We start from the raw sequence: 23,920 nt of genomic DNA on the forward strand, positions 1-23,920 counted from the left end.
AGGTGTAATCACCCTTTCTTGTCAACCACTCCTCTGAGAGCTAAAGCCGATATTAAAGAATACCTACAAAGTCGCGCATTCTTATCTCAATGCCTGCGCGCGATTAAATGGATGTGATATGCCTTGCCAATTGTACTCCCTCTCTCATTCTTATTTAGAAAAAAAAAAAAAAAAAAACAAGCCACAAGAAAACAAAGACAAGGTGACTGGAGAGCATGATAAGAGCAAAAATAGCAAAGCTGAAAGATGAATCTACTACTAAGCAGGTTAACAAGGAGGACACTTCACATGTGCTTGCAGTCTCCCTTCATTGTTATTGTGCACCACACTCACTGCATCTAGGGTTCTCTCTAGCCCCTCTCCCACTTCACACTTAGGGGACATCAAGGGCAGGACTTTTAGACCTGTCACCCTAAGTTTTGCACCGCACCTCCAATGACGCACGAACTGGGTCCTCAAGTATCCCATCTCCCAGTTCCACTGGCACGGGCACCATGCACTACACAATGAGACAGACACACCCCCTAGGAAGTGCACAACTTTTCTTGCAGGTTATGTTCGTGTTTCAAGAATTGGCTGCTTGGCTGAAGAAGATCATCCACTACATCCTCCAATGACAAGGAATTTTTCCATGAGTCGGACATGACTCCATTCCCGCAACTTTAGGAGCTTCGCTGCGAAGGTCTAAATGGCTCAACAGATTTCATGTTGCCAATCATCCGTCTACTGATGGCTACCATGACTAAACCAAATCAAGCAGAAGGAAATCCCAGTGATGGATCTGCCATTGGCATAGATCTTGGAACCTCATCCTCCAATGATCCATGCCCAACGCCTCAAGATCTACGGATCACTTATTGATTCCACAAGCTTGAAGACCTTCAACTCAAAACTAAAGACCTTCAACTCAAAACTGAAGACCTACTACTCAAAGACAAGGATCTTCAACCAAAGCCACGGATTTTCAAGGCAAACAGCGTTCGGGGGGTTTCTTCACAATACATTCCTTATTGCTTCAAGCGTTTCGGATACTCAAAGGACGACCGGCTACCTAAGGGGCGCCACAACAGTGTGAAAGATACCAAGTATCTTCATGGAGCCTAAAGCACGCCAGAATCTCTCCTGGTCATCGTCATCAAACTCCATCACTTCTCATTCACAAGCATCAGTGTCATCTACCCACCAGTTCCACCTCACAACAACATTATCTATCCCACTACCTCCCACCACAGTGCCATGGGACTAGCACTTGGCTAGGAGGGGGGTAATGTTTACCGCAGCACAGAGGAGCGGGAAATGGAAAAAAGAAAATAGCAAAAGGCGCAGGATAAAAAGAAGAAAAAGGCGCCTTAACCGGTGACCAGACCCTGGAAAAAATTAAAAGCACGGGCACGACCCTCAAGAAGTCTTAGAGTCGCCCAAGGAAAGTGAAAGAGTAAAAAGCGTACCATTAAGTGTGAAAACGCTCCGGAATCCTTGTAAGAGAGCGCCAGGCTCACTCCTGTGCAAATTGTATGCATTAGTTGGGAATAGGATAGACTAGAACGGTGGGAAATGAGAAATGGGCCTATGCTAATGGCCGGTCATATAAATAAGGGGATGACCGCCCATGAAAAGTAGGGCATGTATATAAAGTTGAAAAGTGAATGAGAAGCTCATTCTTGTGTGTGGCCAAAGCTTCTTCTTCTTCTTCTCTTGTTTATTGCCTTCTTGCTTATGCTTAAGAGAGAGATTGAGAGAGTGTGAGGGAGTGAGGGAGTGACTGTGTGAGAGTGAGGGATCTTGGAGAAGAAGCTCTCCATCTTCTCTCTTCATCTTCCCCTCCTCTCTTCTCTTCTCTTGTCTCGCGCGTGGCTATGGAGGATGAAGCTCTTGGGAGAGGGATTGAGGTTGCTTGAGCTTGCCTCAAGGATCGTGGAGCTACTGGTGTGCAAGAAAGAGGAGGGTACTCGATCGAGCATCAAGGTAAGCTCACTACACCCGTAAGGTAGGCATTGCGTGTCGGCTATGTGAGAGGTAGCCATGGCCACTCGGTTCGAAACACTTGAGCAATATGTGGTCCGTAGGTCTCGGGGTAGAGCTCGAAGCAAGAGATGAGAGAATGCCGTAGAAAGAGAGAAAATCAGCTGAAATGTATCTTCTGATTCGTAGCTCTGATGACAAATCTGATGGTACCAATAGCTTCAAAAGGGGGATAAAACACCAGCTTAGCTAACGAGCCCTCCTCTCCTGCCACTGTCTCTCTTGAGGCGGAAGAGAAAACCTACTGCCCCCTGTCCTGTCGCGGCGCGCGATTAGTCGTCGTCGCCTCTCAAAGCCAAATCTGATCACCTCCTCTCCCTCCACCAAGCTTCGAATGGCTGCCATTCAACTTCCACCACCCTCCAACAGCCTTCTCCCTAGTTGCATGGGAAAGTTTTGCCAAGTGGCAGCCTTCCTAATGCATTTTCAGCCATTAAATTAATTTTTCAGAATTAATTAATTCTAAAAACTAATTTCAACCCTTTTGACCCTGCCCAAAATTAAACATGCCCATCTGGAATGAAATTGGCTAGGCCATTTGCAACTTGAAGTGGTTCCCAACCTCTGTTGACCCTTAGACTAGCATTAATTAATTAATTAATGCTAGTCCCTAGTGTCACCACTAACACTTAATGGCCAAGCAATTGTCCTAGGGTCCAACCTAGCACCAACCGACCATCAAAACCAAGTTGGCATAACTTAACACAACTTCTGCCTTTAACACCCACTGCATCCTCGGGGTCCTTGGTCCGTTCCCATGAAATAACTGCCATGTGCATCACATGTGCTAAACAACCTTGAACATTTGATTAGTAACTTAATCAAATGTTACTAGCAAGATTAAAGCGTCTCAAAATTTCACGTCCCCGTGACAGAGACCTAGCAAACTTGGTGAGATCCGAAAGTGAATATTGTGAAGCCATTATACAAGGGAACATGTAAATGACTTCCTTCACAAACAACACATGAAAGTTGTCAAAGAGCTCTTGTGTTGCATTTGCTGATATGAGACGAAGAGTGAAGATATCTTGTCCCAATACCACAAACTCTACTATGCATGAGATGAAAATGTGCAAGGTAGAATGAAGCCAATCTAAAAGATTTGCCCGAGAAGGGCAATGATCCATGACTTGTCTAAAGATTGTAGTCTCCTCCAACTCCTCCATGACATGAATTGTTTGGAGTTGTTCCTTGAAGAGAACCACATGCAAGGAGTATAATTCAAGTGCAGCCATGGGTTGCATCAGTGTCAAGACAAAGATTGCCACTACCTCACATTATTTTGAGGGCCTCTTGAGTGAGCCGCTTGTCGATCAGAGCAAGGAGGGCTGCTACAAAGAGAGGGAGCAGCGACATTTCAGCCAAGGAGAGGTGATGGGGCAGGATGAAAGGGAGGAGCAGTAGGAAAAAACAAAGCATGTTGCAAGGGTAGAGGTGAAGCAAACACGCAGCAAGTGGAAAGGCATATTGGAGGAAGGGGTGGCATTAAGAAGAGGAAAGAGTGTACGCTTGTGGACATGACAAATCAAGCAGTACGCAATGGTAAGTCACTAAAGACAATTGGGAACTAGCAAGAGCAACAATAGCATACTTAATTTTCTGAGCAAGAATTAATAATTAAACTAATTTTCAGAATTAATATTCTGACACTTAATTTCATTGGGCTGAAAAGTACTGAAAAATGCATTTGGCAAGCTGTCACTTGGCAAAACTTGCCCATGCAAGTGAGGAAAAAACGTGACAAATCAAGCAGCACATGATGGTAAGTCACTAAAGACAATTGGAAACTAGCAAGAGCAACAATAGCATGCTTAATTTTTTGAGCAATAATTAATAATTAAACTATTTTTCAGAATTAATATTCTGCCACTTAATTTCATTGGGCTGAAAAGTACTGAAAAATGCATTTAGAAGGCTGTCACTTGGTAAAACTTGCCCATGCAAGTGAGGAAAAGGTTATAAGGGCTAGTGGAGCATTCCAACATTGTAGAGGATAGGAGAGGAGGAGAGAGGGCTACTATTGCAATTTTCTAGCCGTTCGTGACACGAGAAGGGAATTGCTATTGTTGATTAAGGAAAGTATCCCGAGAGGGCAACAGTCTCCCATGAGCATCAAACCTCAATGCAAATTTAGAAGCACCTTTATCAACTCTTCCAATTGCAAGCACCCCAGACAATTGGGGCACAGAATAAAATTCTTTATCCATACATTGAAAAGTATAAGTGACCTTATTAGAAGTTAGATGTGCAAGAGTCAAACAGGATACCTAACAAGCATGGCATTTAACCATAGTGACCCAAAAAGCATCCCTAGATGTATGTTCCTAATAGGCAAGACACAACCCACCCTCAAGCCCAACCTGGAGTGAATCTTTATTTCCACTTCCATGCAGACTAGGAGGCACAACAGGGAAAACATATTGCTACCGAGACACACCCTAGGGCTCATGCTCCTGCATATCCACCTTATTCCAAACAATGCTGCAAAATCATAGAAGTGATCACATTCAGAAACAAAATTGCCCAATTGGCCACATCCAAAACAATGTCCAACCAAGGTCTCCCATTTCAGTTCACAAACCAATGCATACAACCTTGGAGCTCAAAACGAATTTTATTGGGCCAAAGTTTTCCAATATCCCAAAGCAGTCGAGCTCTGTTTCTGTCAGAGACAACTTACGAAATTTCTTCGTGAGAGATCCAAACAGCCATAGCCTCAATCTACACACACATGAGGGGTATTGATTGATCAAGCCGTCCAGCTTGGCTGATCCAAATGTCCCAAACCTCAACACAAGCATTGACGATCTTTCCAAATGCAGATACACGAGATTATTGTTTGAGCTAGAGCCAAGCCCTCTACATCATCATAAGATTGTATCAGCTAGAGCTCTTTATTTGTCAGCTAGATTTCTCCTTACTTATAGCTCTTAGTCTTCTTGTACTATTTATTACATTTTCATTTACTGTTCTTTTCAGACAGCTCTATCGTCAAACAGATGATTGTAACTCATGGTCTCACAGGTCATTTTGGACTTTTTGGAGACATTAATATATCATTTCATTTCATCTCTCTCTCTCTCTCTCTCTCTCTCTACTTCCTGCAGCTAAAGCACTGCTCCTAGTGACATGAGTACTCTACTCATGTCACTGCTCCCAGTGACATGAGTACTCTACTTCCTGCAGCTAAAGCACTGCTCCCAGTGACATGAGTACTCTACTCATTCTATTTCCTTGCACGCACAAATGGTGGGTCTGAGGGATGTAAAATGGAAGAGAGTCCAATTCATGCAAGGGGAATATCACCTTCACTCAGGAGTATAGAAGGGTACCCCCACAGGCTGAGCATCCTGTGAAGGGTGCAGTGAAGTGGGGAAGTAGGCAGGTGTCAGGTGGCAATGGAAACGGGCTGAAAGCGAGGGACAACCACAGGTTGGGAGGGCTGAAGGTAAGGCGGAAGAGGAGGCAGGCGGCTGGCAGTGTAGCTGGTGGCAGCTACAAAAGGCTGCAGATTGGTGGGAGGAGCAGTGGCAGGGAGTGATTGTGCCAGGAGCAGACGATTACAAGTTCATTTCTCTAATTCATTGGACTCCTCACTTTATCAAAGCAGCATGCCCAAGGAGCTACAGAAGCATTTAACATCATGACAAAGAAACTGATCCACAGAAACAGCAGGAAATTCACAGACAATTGATTCAGAGTCATTTCAGCTACAGTTACCTCAATTCGAATGCCAAAACATCTATCTTCATAGTAGCCTGGTTCATTGCTTACAATCATGCCTTGCTCAAGTGCAGTCATATTCCCAAATCGAGCACTTATGCTCTGAGGACCTTCATGAACATTAAGAGCAGCACCAACTCCATGGCCAGTACCTAAACAAAAAGGAGAAACACTTATCAATTTTTGTCAATTCTTGTTAAAAACTAAGTGTGAAATGCACTATAATGTCTACATAAACAGTTTTCTCATGTACGAGGGTGCAGGGATATATACCATGCCGATAATCAAGGCCAATCTTCCAAAGAGATGACCGTGCCAAGACATCAAGCACAAACCCAGGGGTGCCGTCAGGAAATACTGCCTGGTCAACAGCTATATGACCCTGTAGTGATATCACTTGATAAAAAGTGGTTTATGAATGCACGAGCAATGTCACCCCAAAAAATCTAATGAACCAAATAATTTCACAAGTTCAAAAGAACTAACATACTTGGAACCAACATGCAATAGAACAAATAAGCTTTAAAGAGTTTCTATTTAAAACCTCACAAAATATGCTGTGACCAACATGTAAAATAAAGCTCAAAACACTGTTAAATCCAATTACAAGCACTTGATTTTGCATGGTAATTATCCACATTTGGAAGCAAAAACGCTGTTTGAAGTTGGCAATTAAACCTGTAAGACTCGAGTGAAACATTCCTTTTGATGGGCTGTTGGCATGCCAAAGTGAACCGTTCTTGTAATATCTGTAGTACCATCCACATACTGTCCACCACTATCTAGTAACAGAAGTTGCTTGTCATCAACCATTCTACAACTGCCTGGTTCTGCTCTATAATGTATAATTGCACCATTTGGTCCTGAACCTGTCTTCACAACAGCATCTCCAGTTTACATTTTGGACTCCAAACCTTCTAATCAATGCACCAAGCTAGCCTGGCCTCTATGCTACAACGGAATCAAACAATAGCTCACTCGCTCTCTCTCTCTCTCTCTCTCTCTCTCTCTCTCTCTCGCATAATGAGTGATTGTATTATATAAAAGACAGAGTACAAAAGCCACATGACTGAAGAAGTATGACATCAGGGTAGGGTCACTAAAGAGACAGCTTGGCACCAAGGTACTAAATCATCTCTGGTCAAGATATCAACTTGCTGAATAAGATCAAGCTGCTACTGAAGAAGTCCCTTAAGCTTCATGACATCACATTGGATGCCCAAGGTGGCATCAAAAATGAACACATTGCAAGTGACCCAAATATGCCAATCCCCCCAAAATCTGAGAAATTGAAACAAAATCTTCATGTGAGGTTGCGCAAGACCATGATGTTTAGCCTTGCCAAAGACCCAATCAAAAGGGTGCATCCGAGCCCCCACCACAGTATGCCAAATGTCAGAAAGGAGGACCCAAATCTTCTGAGTAAAAGGACAAGCAATGAATCTATGATGGCATGACTCAACTGCAGTGGTACTGAAGAAACAATTCCCATTGGAAATACCCCTATGGTGAAGAGCTGATGCAAGGGGAAAGCCACCCACTAGCATTCTCCAAACGAAAACCTTGCATTTGAATGGCGTCTTTTTGATCCATCCCTCCATCAGTGTCAATTTCCACCAGTCTTTAGATTTGTGCATTCCCCAAAGTGCATTGGCTTTAATGGTCAACCATGAGTGGTCTCTAATCATGAAATGATAAATCTCATTAACCAAAGAAGATTGAAGACCCAAATGCCTTGCAAGGTCCCAATCCTGCTAGGGACAATAGGACTCAAGGACAGGAAAGGGTTGCCAGCTCTACAAAAGTCTAGAGACCTCGCTTCAAAGATCACGATAGCCACAGGGAACCCAAAAAGACCTATCTAACGGTGCAAAAAGACATCAATGTACCTTGATGCATGAGAGTGGTATCAACCACTGAGACCAATCCAAGGCAATTCTCTCCTCCGATTTGTCCTCCCAAGGAAGCAGACAAGACATTGCTAGTATTTCAATTTGCAATGAATTGGAAGCCAATTTGTCCTCTGTTAGATGCCGTTGAGCCTTGCCAAGGACCGTTTTTCACAAGCACACCAAATGGTTGAGAACAACTAAAGCAAATGTAGAGAACTAAACCTCCGTATTAAGTACATGCCACCACAAACTCTAAATCTTTGTGTTGCCATGCCAAAGGCCTCGATCTTCAAGCAAGAAGCAAGCAATCATTGTCCAGGGTTGTTGACCAGCACACATCCCTTGGAAAAGAGATCAATGAAGGGCTGCCATATATGTCTGGACATCCAAAACAGTCCCCCCCCCCCCCCCACACCCCCCATAGATTTCGGTGTACAAATATGGAACCAAGATAGCACCCAATCCTTCATCCACAACATGAAATGAAAGTGCCGAATAAGATCCTTCACAACAGCATTAGTCCAAGGCAACAATGGCAAAAAATAAGTGAGCATGGGGAGCATAATAGTCTAAGCCACTTTAGGCACACATGAAATGGCCAAGCTTGAGATTTCCAATACACAAACTTTGCTTCCAATCGTTGCAAGATCCATTTCAGCAAGAGTTTTGGCTGCACCTCAACACCCAAAGGATAACCAAGATGTCTAACAATGCGTGTCTACAAAACAACCGCAACTTGCCATCCCAAATCCAACAAATTCAAGCCAGTACAATCAATAAGGGAGGATTTGGCAGCATTAATACAGAGACCTGATGCATGTCCAAACAACTCCTAGACATCTAAAGCGTTGCAAAGTTAGAAGCATAGTTGTCATCGTATGACATACAGACCTGTTCATTCCATACAATCCGTACCGTATGGTTTGCTACGTATTTGTACAAATCCACAGGAAAAAATGAGGTGCTTTTTGTGGCCGTGTCTGGCGCGTTTTTACGTGGCGAAAACGCATTCTAGATGTGTGTTTCTAGATCTGGGTTGTCTTACATGGCACTTTCTGGGGTGGGAAAGCCTTGGATACTACAGCACACCCCCTTTTCCAACTATGTAATCCTCCCCCAATCCCCTTTGATTCCATCCAGCCCTCTTTGACTATTTGACCCTTCTTGGATCCCTCTTTTCTTCCACACTCTTCTCTCATCCACAAAAGGTGCTTCTCTCCTCCATGCTTCCACACCAATTCAACAAGCATTTTCCATTTTTATCTCCCTCTCCTAAGCATCAATTGGATCTTGGTTCTTGGTGGCAAAGTTCTCACTCTCTCCTCTTCCCCCCACCCACTCCCTCTTCAAGCATCAATCTATCAAGTCTCAAGGCTCAAGGCTCAAGCCTCTCCCATCCCCTCTCTCTCACTCTTACTCATTCAAGTTTACCCCAACCCTCTACCTCTCTTTCAACTTTCAAGAGTCAAGCATCTCATTCTCCCTCTCTCTCTCTCACTCTCCCTCGGGTCTCTCCATCAGTATCATGACTCTTGAGAAGCATAAGGCCTTCAATTTGCACACCATTTATGTGGGGAGGGACACAAAGAAGTCCCAACTCCCACCATTGGATGTGTAAGTACTACGGGAAGCGCTATACAAGTTGTGCGACCCAACTTCTCCAACATCTTTCCAAGATGGAGGGGAGAGCAAGTTACTCCATGCAAGAAGGAAATCGCTCAAAACATCACGGATAAGATTCTCGTCAAGGTGAGAGAGGGATCCACTAGAGGAGGAGGAAGTGGCGTATTGGCACCAACACCTATGCCTACCAATAAGAAAGCATCGAATGAGGGTGTATCTTTAACCAATGCAAATGAGGCCTCCATCATTGGTGGTGTCAACTCCACATCCACATCTATCTCCGGCAAAAGACAAAGAGTGGAGGCTCATGTGTCACTAGAGAGGCAATCCTCTCTCTCTCGAGCTCTCGATCATGTGTGTGGATTAGTTGCCTTTCTTAAAGAAAGCAAACTACTTGTAGACATTGAAATTGCACACATGGAGATTGACCACAATCTTGCATCATTCAATGTCTTAAAGCAAGAGCAATCAAAGAAGATGGTAAAAGCCATTGCCAATGTGGGTCCATGTGAAGGACGAACTAGTGTCACATACAATGACATGAGGACAAAAAAGATTGATGAAGAAAAGGAGAGGATTGATATAGATCCCTTGATCCTATTCGGGCCGCATGGACAATATATGGTTGTTCCATTCTCACCGACAAATGAAGTGATCGTAAGAAACAAGGTATCATCAACATGCTCATCTCATATCCAACTGGCACTTACTTTTTGCGGGCCATAGATACCGGCAAGAGGGGGAAGAAAACGATGAGTGCATTTATCTATAGCCACATTCAACAAGCTATCATTAAGGTATACATTGTCTTTTTAAATTTGTTTCTTTGTAAATTTTGATTTTTGTATTATAAGGTACAATTAAATGACCATGATTCATAAAGCCTCTCGCTCCATCTCTCTTCACCCCAAGCCTCTCTCTTGAATCTTGAATCTTTCGAAGCTTGACTCTCTCTCTCTTTTTTTTCATAAAGATAATTGAATTAAGTAGTAAATATTTACAACAAACCATTAGGTCAGCATAGAAAATAACAAACATAAATGAAAGTCTACCAAGACTCTAACACAGAAATGTCACACAAAAAGAACAGCTGATGTGGAGCTAACAATGTTCAACCAGGTAGCAGCAATGTCAAGAAGAACCAAATCAGTTGACACAATAGAGGAGATTTGCCACAATACTAAACCACAAACATGGGCCACATGACCATGGATGCCCGATACTGAATCAAAAATGAAGGCATTCCGAGTACGCCAAATATGCCACATGGCTATTCATCTAAGGAAATGGAAAAGGAAAGAATAATTTGATTGCAAAGAGGACATAGAGGCCATCTTTCCCATAATCCACGAGCAAGACATGTATTGTAATTTATGGTTGTACGTAGGCCCACTCAAATGTGATGCAAGTTATTACTGACAATGCATCAAATTATCGACGCATGGGCCGCTTGCTTGAGGCCTAGTTTCCTACGATTGTTTGGACTTCCTCATGGAGGACATCGGGAAGCTCAAGTGGGTGAAGAGGGTGACCAACAAAGCTACATCAATTGTCACCTTCTTCACGATAAAGATGAAGGTGCTTGCAATGTATCACAAGCATAGCACACTCGAGTTAAAGAAGCCTTCTTCAGCTCAGTTTGCTTACATGTGGTGGTTGCTCAAGCACCTTTATGAGGTGCAGTTCGCCCCGCAACAAATACCAGTGTCCACTCTATGGAATGAGTGGGATGAGCATAAGGCAGAAAAGACCAAAGCCATGCAGCCCTTGTGCCTCGATGAGCACTTTTGGCAGAATGTCCCTGCATTGTCATTGCTATGACTCCCTTTTATAGGGTGTGGCATATGAGTGATTGTGAGAAGTCACCATGGGCCTTCTTGTTCACTTCTTTAGAGCAGCATTAGTGGAGGCACGTGCTTGCATAGTGATCACAAAGACACAAGGTGCACATGTTCTAGAGATAGCAAAGAGAATATGGGTATGGATGCATAAGCCCATCCATGATTTTGCAGCATTGGTATATCCGGCCTATAAGTCATCGGCAGTCATGGACGATAGAGAGCTCCGTTTGGACCAGCTTGCATATTTCACTTATGTGGTCCCCGTGGATAACCACAATGCAACACTAGAGAAGCTAGGATGCTATGCAAATTAGAGAGGACATGTCACATTTGGTTTTCCCCACTTGTTGAACTTGTGAAGCCTCTCTTTTGGTAGCAAAACTTTGGATATGCATTGGAGACACTTCAGCCCTTAGCCGTAAGAGTCTTTGCTCAAGATTGCTCTTTAGGCGTATGTGAGAGAAACTAGAGTGCCTGTCTATTTTCTCATTCACACAAAGCTTCGCAATCTGCTTAGCACATGACAATTAAAGCACCTAATCTATTGCCACAATAACTTATGCATGATGAGGGCTATTGATGAGCATGGGTAGTCCAAAGTAGGTAAACACTTAACCTTTGAATTTAAAATTTGTTGTTTTAAACATTACGTTTTACAATTTAGTATTTATAATCTTACATAATCCATCAAGCCAACCTACTAACACTTCGAACTTATCTATTTAACCAAATAGATAAGAACATTTTCCAACCATCTACTTTAAAGTCCCACAAGTGGAGATGAAACATCTATAATTCTATAAACAAGCACATGTACCAATGTGCATATGTGCATGCTTGTGTATAGATTTGTTAACATGTTTTTTTCTTGATATATAGAAATCACAAATAAAATTAATCAAGCCCACAAACTTAGAAAATTGTATTACTTCTGGCCACAATTGTAGAGCTAATAGCTGCTTGTGGCCAGTCCTTTAGAAAATTTAAAGAGTAAATGTCATTTTACACCAAAATAGACATGTTGCAACCAAGGCTAGTCAAATTTTAAAATGATAAGAAATTCAGTGAATATCACAAACCGCATATAGTATCAAAGCTTGTGTCAAGAAAACCAGTCTGTTTTGCCCGAAAGCTTAGCAAGACATCAGCCACATCAACTTCTGGCAGCCTGCTCTTTTTCGTAAGGATTTCTTCTTCAAGCCAGGCCCAAAACTCTACTAGAGCTGCAGCATCCCTAGATACAAAGATGAAATGACACAACATATATAGGAAAGTATTAACTAATAAATTTTGATTTCATGATTAAATAAGTTTACTGATTTTCCATACCAAGCACTCACACAGTTTCTTTTGATGAAACCATTGTATGTTATCTCATTACATACAAGAAGAATAGAATTCATTACAAGGTCTGTACCCCAATTCAAATAACCAAATTCAAAACAGTGATAAAAAGAGCAACCGGACTTAATTTTTCACAAACATTACAGCCTTTGGGTACAAGTGTAGATCATTGGCAGATGTAAACACATCCATATGAGAAGGCTCCAAACCAACATGGCAGCTATCAAACAAGGATTGCTGCAATAAGCATCAAAAGTAGCTCTAAGTCTTGACAGGTAAATACCCAAGAATGTGGTTCCTTTGAGCCTAAATCATCCAAAAATTCCCAAGCAAGAAGAATGCGGTTCTTTTAAGCATCAAAAGTAGATCCAAGTCTTGACAAGTAAATACCCAAGAATGTGGTTCTAAATCATCCAAAATTCCCCCAGCAAGAAGAACTTGTGCAAGAAATCCGCATGCAGTTGTTGGCAAAGTCTATCTGAAAAAACTCTACTGGCTAGGTAATGCAAAACGAGATGGAGGAATTACTTTGTAGCCTCTGAGCATCTCAAACATTGGGGCGAGGTAATGCAGCATTTCGCCTCTTATGCCCCCACAAGTAATATTCTAATCATAGATCTCCAAAGCACCAGCCATTACCTCATAGGGTTTTCCAAAGATTACTGAGATTGAATTTCGGCTGTGTTAGTGATTTATCCAAATGCCAAAGAGCATTCCCATATTGATCTATCCAAGGTGAAGGTAAAACATGCCTATAAACCTTCATGGATGACATTGCTTTTAAAGAAAGAGCATAACATGCCCAAGTGTTACTTTAAGAGTTTCCAACCCGCAAGTCTGCCACTGCAATAGTCCTTATTCTTCTTCAAATGGACTATGATGGCATGCCAAGTCCAATGCGGATCTATTCAAGGTGAAGGTAAAATATGCCGATAAACCTTCATAGATTTCATTGCTTGTAAAGAATGTGCACAGCATGCCCAAGTGCTACTTAAGTTTCCAACCTGCAAGTCTGCCAATTTCGTTAAGAGGAGGCACAAGCTAAAAGGCTGCAACAAAGTCCCTGTTCTTCTTCAAATGGATCTATGATGCATACCAAGTCCATGTATTCGACATGCATGTGGAAAAGAAAGCACCTGTCCATCTTTAACACCATCATCAATATATCTAATCTGAATTCCAGAAGATTATAAGCATTGGCAGTTTCTGGTTCTTCAAAAACTACACTCCATGTATGCTTTAGAATTACCTTGTGATGGTGATTTGCCAAACCATGGAATAACGGACACTCTTACAATCACGTATCAAGAGTGTCAAATATGGACAGCCTGAAGTTTTTCCTTCAATAATACCCAGAACCACTACCATTTTAGGTGAAACCCTAGAGGCATTGCAAAGTTTCGGAAGATCCCTACAACAGGCATTTCAGGGCTTCCCTACTTCTGTGATAGTCTCATGGAAACTAAAGCTCATGTTCTAACTGCCCACTTTTTTGATATCCTGACTGCAGGTATGCCTTTAGTTTCTTCATACAACCATGGGAGAGTCACAGACATACACAAACTCCAGCATTTTATCAGAAAAAGGCCAATTCGTAACCCTCCATCTTTTCAGGTTTGTCCTCTCATACTTCAATCCTTGAGTCGTCTTTAGGGTTTGTTCTTCAGATTCGAAGTTTATTTCAAGTTACTTCAGTTATTCAATGGTCTGACACATCATTAAAGAACATGGTGAAAAATAGGAATGTTCTAGATGACTAGAGTTCTCTAACTACTGTATCCAATATACGAAACCAGAAGCTGATTCCTCAAAACATTAAAAAAATGACGATAAGCAAAGGTGTGAATTCAGAAAATAAAGACTAGCAAGTGTGAGCATCAACCTGTATATAACACTCAGCTTTGTATATCACTTGTCAAAAGCATTAAAGGAATCAGAAGTTTAGAGTGAGTCCAGAAAGCCATGTAATTTTCAAAAGAATCAAGTAACAAGAGAATCCAGATAGAAATAGCTGTGCACAACAGGTGAAGTACCTCAGATGTGCGGCTTTCATCCCATCAAGCTCTGCAACATTTTTCTTTGCCTTTGCTAACATGATGGGTGAAGGCCTATGCAAAGAGACAGGACCAGTTATCTCATTATCAGACCAATCAGCTCTTTTATCAGGTCCACCCTGTTGATCAACATCTGTAAAGTACATCAAACATGCAGCATCAAAAGTGTTGCCGATTGCAATGCTGACACGAGAAGGATCCAGCCATAGTTTGCAACGATGTGATGCTAATCTGCAGAGGTAACATTTTTCCACAGTTAAATGCAACTATATCTAACAGATCGTAGGTGATTGCCTAGTGAAATCAAAATACACTGTCCAGAAAAAATAAATCAAACCTCATCTAAATTATTCAAACCCATCTGGAGTTAATGGCACATCAAGCTTAAAACCAGTAGTATTTTGTGATCAGTAGTCTTATCTCATTCAAGTCCGTTGATGCATAGCCTTGCTAGAGCAAGAGACAATATGAAAGCATTGTTTCAGTCACAATTTTGAAGTTGAATGATTCTTCACCAGTATAATGGAGCTTTGAAAAGGTCATGAACAGCCAAACCTCTCAAGATATGGAAGCAGTTCTTCATAAGGTAACACTTGAACATTAGCATCCTTCAGGTGCACAGCAACTTCGTCTGACACTTTAGATAAGTCCACAAAAAGTAATGCAGCTTCAAGATCCACTATTGCATAGGCATAGGCAACAGGGCTATGGGGTATATCATTCCCACGCTGGAGGAAAAAAAAGAACATACTTTAGGAACTATGTGAGTTAGCAAATGTGTTCAGTACAAAGCAGCAGAAACATAGATGATAGTGCAACACAGAAATTCACAAAATACATCACTACTCAACCAAAAGAAAGACAACTTCCTAATTGTTACAGGTATTCTTTGAATGCTCCAGACTTAACAGCGATCATGGTGGGAGGGAAAATTAAATGCTAAGACCGTGTATGTAACAAGAAACAATAATATTCACTGATTCCCAGTGTGAAACAAGACAAAGCAGATTCATGGAATACAACACTTACATGAAGTATCCTTCCTAGTTTCCTTGCTATTGGTGGGGGTCTATATTCTACAGGACCAAATATGAAAAAACAAAGAATGTCAAAGAAGATGATTAACATGTAGAACATATATTTTCTTCTTTTTGCAGTAAAAATGTGGCTAATTATATTACTTGGAAGAATCTTACAGTGAAGTACATGTGCTCAATAGTCTAGCTCGAGCTGACTCAAAATCACAAAACAATCATATATACAAGCCTCTCAAGGTGGTGGGAGGATAGGAGAAAGAAGCCAAGGAGGAGTATACTGCGACCTAGGGCTGCCAGCCTGCATCGTAATGGCTGCTCCAGGTTAGCAAAAGGTGCTGTCAGAGCTTCTGACAGGCCCATGAATCACTCTGCACCTGATCATAATGGCTGCAGAGTGTAGATGATGGATGTCCAAAGCTTTGCCAAGGTCACGTATATGAAAAGTCACCACCAAAAATGTGCCACCCTATGAGACTCCCGATAATCTCCCACACCTATGAACACAACGTTGCAGACTCCAGTACCTGATGGATGGGCAATGCATCCAAACCAACCACACACAAGAACTTCCCTCAATGATGAAATTTTCTCATTCATCTCAACCTCATACAGTAAGTGGCGGCCCTAGGTGACTGACTGCCAACAGAATCTTCCGCGGGATATATACCCCACCCTAAATGCCACACAACGAAGCATACAACACACTCCTCTCCACACCAATTGGGCTGCCTCGCTTGACCAAAGAGCAATGCTTTGGAGTTCCCAAAAGTTGCTGTGGCAAGTTGCAACAGTTGCAAACCCCATCCTATTGTGTTTGGGCCAACCAGTTCCCTACTACCATGCCCCCATGTGCGAGGAGTCATATGAAATAGGAGACCCTTTGTGGCCTCCAACTATCCCACAGGCATAACCAGAAAGCTCTAGCAAAAGGAATCTATGATGTGCACTACCCAGTGCTTATTCTGAAAAGGCACCCAATCCACCTCCTTTTGCATCAGAACATGTCTACTAGTCTTAGGTGTGTAGGTCAAGAAGTTGTACGGCTTTGGCAACTACCGTGGCCAATCAAAGACACTCTCTAAAGTCCCACTCCAACTCATTAGAGGCCAATTCTCCCAAATCCAAAGGTGCCACTTTCAAATTCCACCTAGGATGCATACATGTCTAGCTCCTAGGTCTTCCCTTGGGAGGCAAATGATCAGCTGCTTCCACTGTGGAAGTCCAAGCTATCAAAGTTTCACATGGAGACTTCTTATTGGCAGTCTTACCATAGGGGATGTGTTGCATGGTTGCAAGATCTCCTATGGTAGATGTATTTCTGTACTACGTGTGATGAAAACCCTGCTCATCTTTTTATCTCCAGCCTAGTTGTGAGACACATTTGGGACTCCATTTCCTAAGTATGGACCCCAATAACACATCAATGGACGGCCACCCGTTCTTGGGTTTTGGGCAAGATGCCATCCATGGTGACATTACAGCCCCGTCATTCTTGTCTCTTTCATTTCATGAGATGAACTGGTCTTTGTCATGTCTAACGGACTCGCAATGCTTTTATCTTTGATTCAGCCTTGGGCATTCATGGTTATGTGCTCCATGCATGGATATCATTCCCTCCACCCCTGTTGTGCACTCTTCATGATCCCCTTTTCCTATTCCTATAGCATTGCACTTTCATAGCCTTTTGGCTGCGTGAGTGTTTGCTGCCTGTCTTTGATTGTGCTTGACTGGCTGGAAGGCCTATTGTAAATTGCAAATACTTCAATACATTAATTCAAACTTCTTCACACAAAAAGACAGAGAGAGACAAAGACAAGGACACACACGAAGGGTATGAATGTATGATGTACAAAGTCTATGAGAAAAAGGGGGTAAGTATGTGTAGGTACTTGTGAGCCAGCATTTGTGGATATGTAGATGTGTGCAAGCACGCACATGCATGTGTATCATGCACATGTGCGTCATGTAGAACATATATGAATTGTCTACATCGACATAAGGGTGTGCAAAGTCAAAAAACCAAAGAACGGGCTGTGCAGATGATCGGCCTAAGCAAGGCAAAAATGAGATTGGATCAGCCCAACAAAGAGAAGTTTGCAAGCACTTTAAGTCCATCGGAAGGTTCTGTTGAAAGTAAGCAATAAAGTTTCCATTTCTCAAAACAAGGCAACACTGAGCCAGAAAATGAGTGTGAGGACTGCAAGCTCATGCACTATTAACAGCAGATATATTCATATTCAGAAGTTACTACAATATTGAACATAATTGTGCATGTTGAAACATATACAGATATATTCATATTCGGATGTTACTGCAATATTGAACATAATTGTGCGTGTTGAAACATATACAGTTATTTTTACCAGATTGAATAACCAAGCCACTTCATCTAATGTTGTAACTACGATCGCACTAGCACCGGCAGAATTGAGGTCTTGCCTCAAGTTTTGCAACTTTGTAGCCACATCTACTCCTGCAAACTTGATGTCATGCACTCTGAGTGATGAAGATGGAAAGCTTGGCCTTGCATCACTCCAAATCTCATCAACCAAATTTGAATGTTTTAGCAGCACTAGTTCATGACCCTTTTTGGATAGACACTGCCTCAGCTCCGCAGCTGCCTCCACTGAAAATAGGAACTAAGCACGAACATGTGGAACATGTGACTATCAGCATGTGAAGACCTGTTAAATGTCTCAGTAAAAGCAAAGAACATGAAGTGGTTGCACAAATCAGAGAAACATTTGAAAATGGAAGGAAGCAGCTTTACTGGATCAATGCCAATTTTGGATCCTGGATTTAACTGGTCCCTTAACCATTCACCATACCATGGCACACCAGGTATTCCAGCTCGCATCAGCTGCCAATCAGAGCCAAGTTGGTTTTCGGCCTGCAGCAGAGAGAAGGAAGTTAGCTATAATTCCTAGATAACAATAGTGATGGAACATATAATTCTTCATGGAAAGAAATCATCATATTTTCAAGATCTTATACCCTAACTCAAAATGTTTTGCCTGTTTCAACCCTTCCCCACATTTTCAAGAACAAAAACAAGATCCAAGTTCTTCCAAGTATAACCAGCAGAGTGCCATTACCAAAAACCCATTTTGCTTGCTTCCAGAAGATCCGGATTCAAAAAAGGTGAAATATAGAAACTTCACACAATATCCAAAAAAAACAAAGCTAAAAAAACAAGCATTAATTTTCTTCTTATAAAGGTTAATCAGTGATTTCCTACTTATAAGGTAACCACGCACTTGTAAAAAATAGCGACCATCTGTCCATAGAGCCGCATCAGCTTTTGTTACAACGGCTGTACCTGCAGACCCAGTAAAGCCGGAAATGTATGCTCTGCGCATAAAGCAATCTGCACTGTATTCACTCTATCAAGAACCAAGATGAAATATAGTCAGAATATTCTTCCTACAGGCTTCAAAAAACAGAATTAATTATAATGGACATGTAAAGAACAAAAAATAATTAAGAACTGTTAACTTATGTGGATGTCAGACATTTTGGACTGTGCTTTTGCCACATGCCTACATGAAGAATGCACTGCTGCATGGCATGTAAATCATGGTGCATCTAAAAACTTTGTGATTAGAAGATTACAAGAGGCTTAGTACATGGTTCCTTGCTGAATATGTCAAAGGAACAAGAACTTGGAAAGCAACCCAAAAGAAATGAATTAAATACACATCATGTGATTGAGCATTACATGTTGTGAGGTTTTTTTGTTTGTTTTTTTTTTTTTAAGAACTCCAAAACAGAGGTAACTTCCATTCTTCCAGTTTGATTACGGACATCCATGGTCCATAGTTGAAGATTTGACGTTTGCCACTAGTTCCTAGACAGCTTCAAGCAGCCCCTATATCGTAAACAAATGTGGTGTGAGAAAGTTACTTTATACAACAGATTATCCAAACCCATCTAAGTAGATGAAAATTCATGATAGCTCCCTGTATCTGTAAGATGTCTTAAACAGTACTCAGACCAGTGTCTGTTGATGTATTATGTCAAAGCCCCTTTTGGTCACACCCATTGTGGTTCCGGAACCCTGTTTTGGACATTGAGACACTTAGAATTGCTGTTAGACTGTCATTTCCTGGACAGTGGTATGGCCACAGTGCCACGTCAGCAGACTACGGCAGGACACATCAGCAGGCAGTGCCACATCAGCACAGAGGACACGTCAGCAGTCGGACAGTCTTCAGTCTGCAGCCGGACAGTTTTTTCCTGCAGTCAGCTGCATTTAATGCAGCCGACCTGGTGCTGGGTATTTTTTTATCTATTGGCTATATATAGCCAGTTGGTGGCACACTCTCTCGTCATTCTGATCTTGAGATCTGTCAGAGTTGGTCTGCTGAGACTGACTGCACTCGGGCTGACGGAGATCGAGGTCTTCAAGGCGGATACACACGCAAATATTTCCTCTGCCCCCGTGTATAGTTCTGTACTCTTACACAGCATATTACACTGCAGATTTTCTGACCTTGTCCGTGAATAAGTCTTCTCGCTTCGGGAACACATCAACAAGCTTCGGCAGCTTCAGATTCAGGTTCAAAATGCGGGGAAGCCTATTTCCTCCAAAGACATGGCGATCACTTTGTTGTCCCAGTTACCGCCACGATTCAGTACTTTTTATTCCGCTCTTATTGCATCAGGGCAGGAGTCGACTCTTCGGTAGGAAGAGTTGGTTCCTATGGTCTTGGACCAAGAGGAACAATTGAAGGGACAAAATGCTTCCAAATCGGAGGCTTTGTTTGGTCAAGCCTCTCAGAAGAAGGGAAAGGACCAAAAGAAGAAGAAGGAGGACAACAAATCCAAGAAGAACAAGGAGAAGGAATCGACTTGCCATATTTGTGGTAAGACCGGTCATTGGAAGAAGGATTGCAACGACAAAGACAAAAAAGACACCAAGAAGAAGTACACGAAGGATTCTGGAGTGGTGGCTACACCCTCATCAACTGCTTTTCTACACTTAGCAGTCATTGAGGATTCTACATCGAAGACTTCGATGCTGCGATGACAGCTCCCCAAGCTCGAGAGTGGATTGTGGACAGTGTTGCCTCACGGCACATGACTCCTCCTCACGTTGGTGTTGCCCATTTGCGACCTTCGCATGGGCAGATTCTCATTGGAGACAACTCTTCTGTGTCTATTGCTGCACGGGGTGAGATGCAACTTATTCCAGGTGAACGTGGTGGTAACCACACTTCCGAGGTATTGCATGTGCCAGGCTTGGGGTATCATTTACTTTCGGTACATAAGATTTGTGCTCTTGGCCTCTTGGTGGAGTTTGACAGTAATATTGTTCAAGTCCTTGATTGTGGATCAAGAAAGGTTCTCTCTGCAGGGTATAAGAAGAATGGCATCTACAAATTGAAGTCTTCTACAGCTCTTACCTCTCTTCTTCTTACCTTTGAGACACAGTCCGGAGCTCTAGCATGCTCAATTTGGCCATCTGAACTATGAGTATCTTTGGAAGGCGTCGCAAGGATCCTTTGTCCGAGGTTTGCTAGACATAGTGGTGAGCCATCAGCCATGTGTCTCCTGCATTCGTGGGAAACTGCATCGAGATGTGATTCCCAACAAAGCTTTGAGATGGTCTACTTCACCTATGGAGCTTGTATCTACGGATCTTTGTGGCCCGATGAGGACCGAGTCCCTGAAGGGGAGCCTGTCCTTCATGTTGATCGTAGATGACTACAGCAGGATGACATGGGCCTATTTCTTGACATTGAAGTCGAAGGCTTTCTCTCAATTTAAGGATTGGCTTCTCCTCGACGAGAACCGATCAGGCCAGCGACTGAAGACCTTGCATTCAGACAAGGGCAGTGAATTTATGTCTCATGTATTTGCTCGTTTTTGTGCAGATAGGGGCATTCACCACGAGTTTGCTAACATCGACACTCCTCAAGAGAATGGCATTTTGGAGCAGAACCGCAGTGTGATCGAGATGGCACACACCATGATGGAGCACCGACCAACACCTCAGTTTCTATGGGCCGAGGCAGTAGCTACCGCAATTCACATCTTCAATGGATCTCCCACTTCGGCCGTTGACAGGATGACACCTTTTGAGGCTTACTTTGGGACTAAGCCAGATGTCTCTTACTTTAGGATCTTTGGGTATGACGCTTATGTGCACATCCCGAAGATGCAGCGTGACAAGTTCAAGGCGGCTTCCCGACGACATGTTTTTGTTGGCTACAGCTCCCAATCCCAAGGTTATCGTCTGTTTGATCCCGTCAAGTGGAATGTCTACACGAGCCAAGATGTACGGTTCATGGAAGTTCCGGCCACAAAGGGGAGGTGAGGAGCATCCCATCCTTGTGTTGGGGGTAAAGGCGCCTCCGCCAAGCCGCCCATGTATTACTACACTGACAGTCACCGCCACTGCACACTGCAGGTGGCGGATGCCCATCACTGTCACTTTATTCTTTATTCTTTTAGTGACAATTTGAATAAAGGAAGGCCCGGTCACACATTGTGACTGTTGGAGTTCCCATTTCTAGTCTCCCCTTTCTTGCTCTTACTCTCCCGCCATAGCTCTCGAGTCCAACCTTTGATCCATCACTTCCTTTCAAATGGTATCAGAGCTTTGCTTTCTGACTCTTGAGCTTGGTTCGTGGCATTCTCAACATCCCATGGACTCCCTACTTGCATTGGGTCTCCTTCCCGACAGCCATATCCGACTCCTTCGAGCTCCTGTCACTCCCCCGCTTCCCGAGCACCTTCCCGGCATTGTTGGGCATCTTCAGGGCATTACATCAAAGGTATTTGATCATTTTTTCAGTTCTCAAGTCTCACAGGCTGTAAACAAGTTGTGGGCAGCCATAGCTCACACCTCTTGGAGCTTCCTTCACCTGGATCTTGCTTCCATCCTATCAAGGCTTGCTGAGGCTTGGTGTAGGCCTTCTTTGGCCCTCATTTGTGCCCCCTTTGGGCCCCATTGTTGACACGTGGGACAGCAGACCCCCCAGCTAGCTCACGTTTTTTTTGCGCCTGTTTCAAAATCTGGCCCAAAAATCACTCTTTTTGTCATATCTCGGGCATTCGAAACCCGATTCAGGCAAGGTAAGAGTCTAAGTTGGGGTTTTGGCACGCTCCAAACGCAATGGTGATGTCGGATTTGCCAAATTCTGATGACAGAATCTTCTGCAACAGATTTCAGGTCTGAGACAGCATGTATTTGTATGCCTATGCTTGTTTGGGCATGACTACATAACCGGTTTGATGCCTATTGCATCCCGATTGATTGGGGGATTGAAGCTACATGTAATGCTATGATTTTGGCCGGATTTTGGGGCTGGAAATACACAATTTATAACAGTAAATGCATGCTGAATACTCTTGGGCTGAAGCTATCTTTCATGCTTTGACATATGCCTATTGGTTCCGAATGTATGTCTTGGGTTATGTTATGATGTATTGATCATCGAGGAACGACTTTGAGCTTGTCATTGAATCTAGATGCTTTTGGAAGCTTGAGCTTATTTCAGCCCGCACTTATTGACATTGCTATATGCTTTGAAAGTGATGCTTCTTGGGTTTATGCATACCCGTTGCCTACGGCTTGATGCTCATGTCACGGTTGATTACCCTATGCATACATTGAGCTTGAGTGCTCATTGAAGCTCCACCTTGGATGCATTTTGGATCATCTGGAGTAGTTTTGGATGTTACTTGGCTTGTCAGAGTTTGGATTGGGATGTATTTGATGTCTTACATGCTTACGGATGCTACATACGGATGCTCTACCGCCTACATGTTCGGGATGTACTATTGATGTATTGTCTTGGACTTATGTCATTGGCACTATGTCTTGCCTTAGCTTGAGCTCTTGAGCTCGTACATACGACTTTTGTGCCAGTGGGAGCATTCTTGAATGCTTATCAGACATTAAGCAAGCGGTACTTTTATGCATTGAGCCGTTACATACCATTGAGCAGTTACAGACACTTGAGACTTTGGGACTTCTTACCTTTTGGGATGATATATCATATGTCTTGGTTCACTGTATGCTTATGAGCTAAGTCTCAGTTTCGGATCCGTATCTTTGTGAACTGACACCTACTTGTGTCAAGTTTTGGTAGTAGCAGAAACACTTTGCCCCGTTGACTGGAGGATGTGCCTACTCACTAGCAGATGTTTGTATGACATACTTGGGTGTTGGATTAATGCTTATCGACCGTCATATGCTTATGCTATGCCCGCATGACGCCGGCTTTGGTCTTGGCAATATCTAATTGCCTTGGGATCCGATTTTGGCACTGTTAGCTCTCTTTTACTGAAATCTGAAATTTATTACAGCAAGCATATATGTATGGACTGACATGGATTTTTCATGCTGAAACACTCTGAAATGATGTACTTTCACT

At 42.7% G+C, this 23,920-nt stretch overlaps 1 protein-coding gene across 4 annotated transcripts in view; it reads right to left on the reverse strand.

The window, feature by feature from the left end:
- Window positions 1-23,920, reverse strand: part of LOC148025096 (Metallopeptidase M24 family protein) — a 170,229-nt gene that overhangs the window by 97,884 nt on the left and 48,425 nt on the right. For all 4 annotated transcript variants that reach the window (XR_015693401.1, XR_015693402.1, XR_015693403.1 and 1 more), the window contains 9 exons: window positions 18,794-18,919; window positions 18,307-18,426; window positions 17,900-18,175; window positions 15,055-15,227; window positions 14,479-14,730; window positions 12,181-12,335; window positions 6,424-6,614; window positions 6,019-6,127; window positions 5,743-5,897 (listed from right to left, as the gene is read on the reverse strand). Coding sequence is in view for 1 of the 4 variants with exons in the window: in XM_087694805.1 (XP_087550931.1) it covers window positions 5,743-5,897; window positions 6,019-6,127; window positions 6,424-6,614; window positions 12,181-12,335; window positions 14,479-14,730; window positions 15,055-15,227; window positions 17,900-18,175; window positions 18,307-18,426; window positions 18,794-18,919 (1,557 nt within the window). In the remaining 3 variants the exon portion in view is untranslated. The remainder of the gene's footprint in view (window positions 1-5,742; window positions 5,898-6,018; window positions 6,128-6,423; window positions 6,615-12,180; window positions 12,336-14,478; window positions 14,731-15,054; window positions 15,228-17,899; window positions 18,176-18,306; window positions 18,427-18,793; window positions 18,920-23,920) is intronic.

This window comes from Lygodium microphyllum, chromosome 15 (genome assembly GCF_053477565.2).
Source record: "Lygodium microphyllum isolate KBCC chromosome 15, Lygodium_microphyllum_v1.1.10, whole genome shotgun sequence".
Classification (NCBI taxonomy): domain Eukaryota; kingdom Viridiplantae; phylum Streptophyta; class Polypodiopsida; order Schizaeales; family Lygodiaceae; genus Lygodium; species Lygodium microphyllum.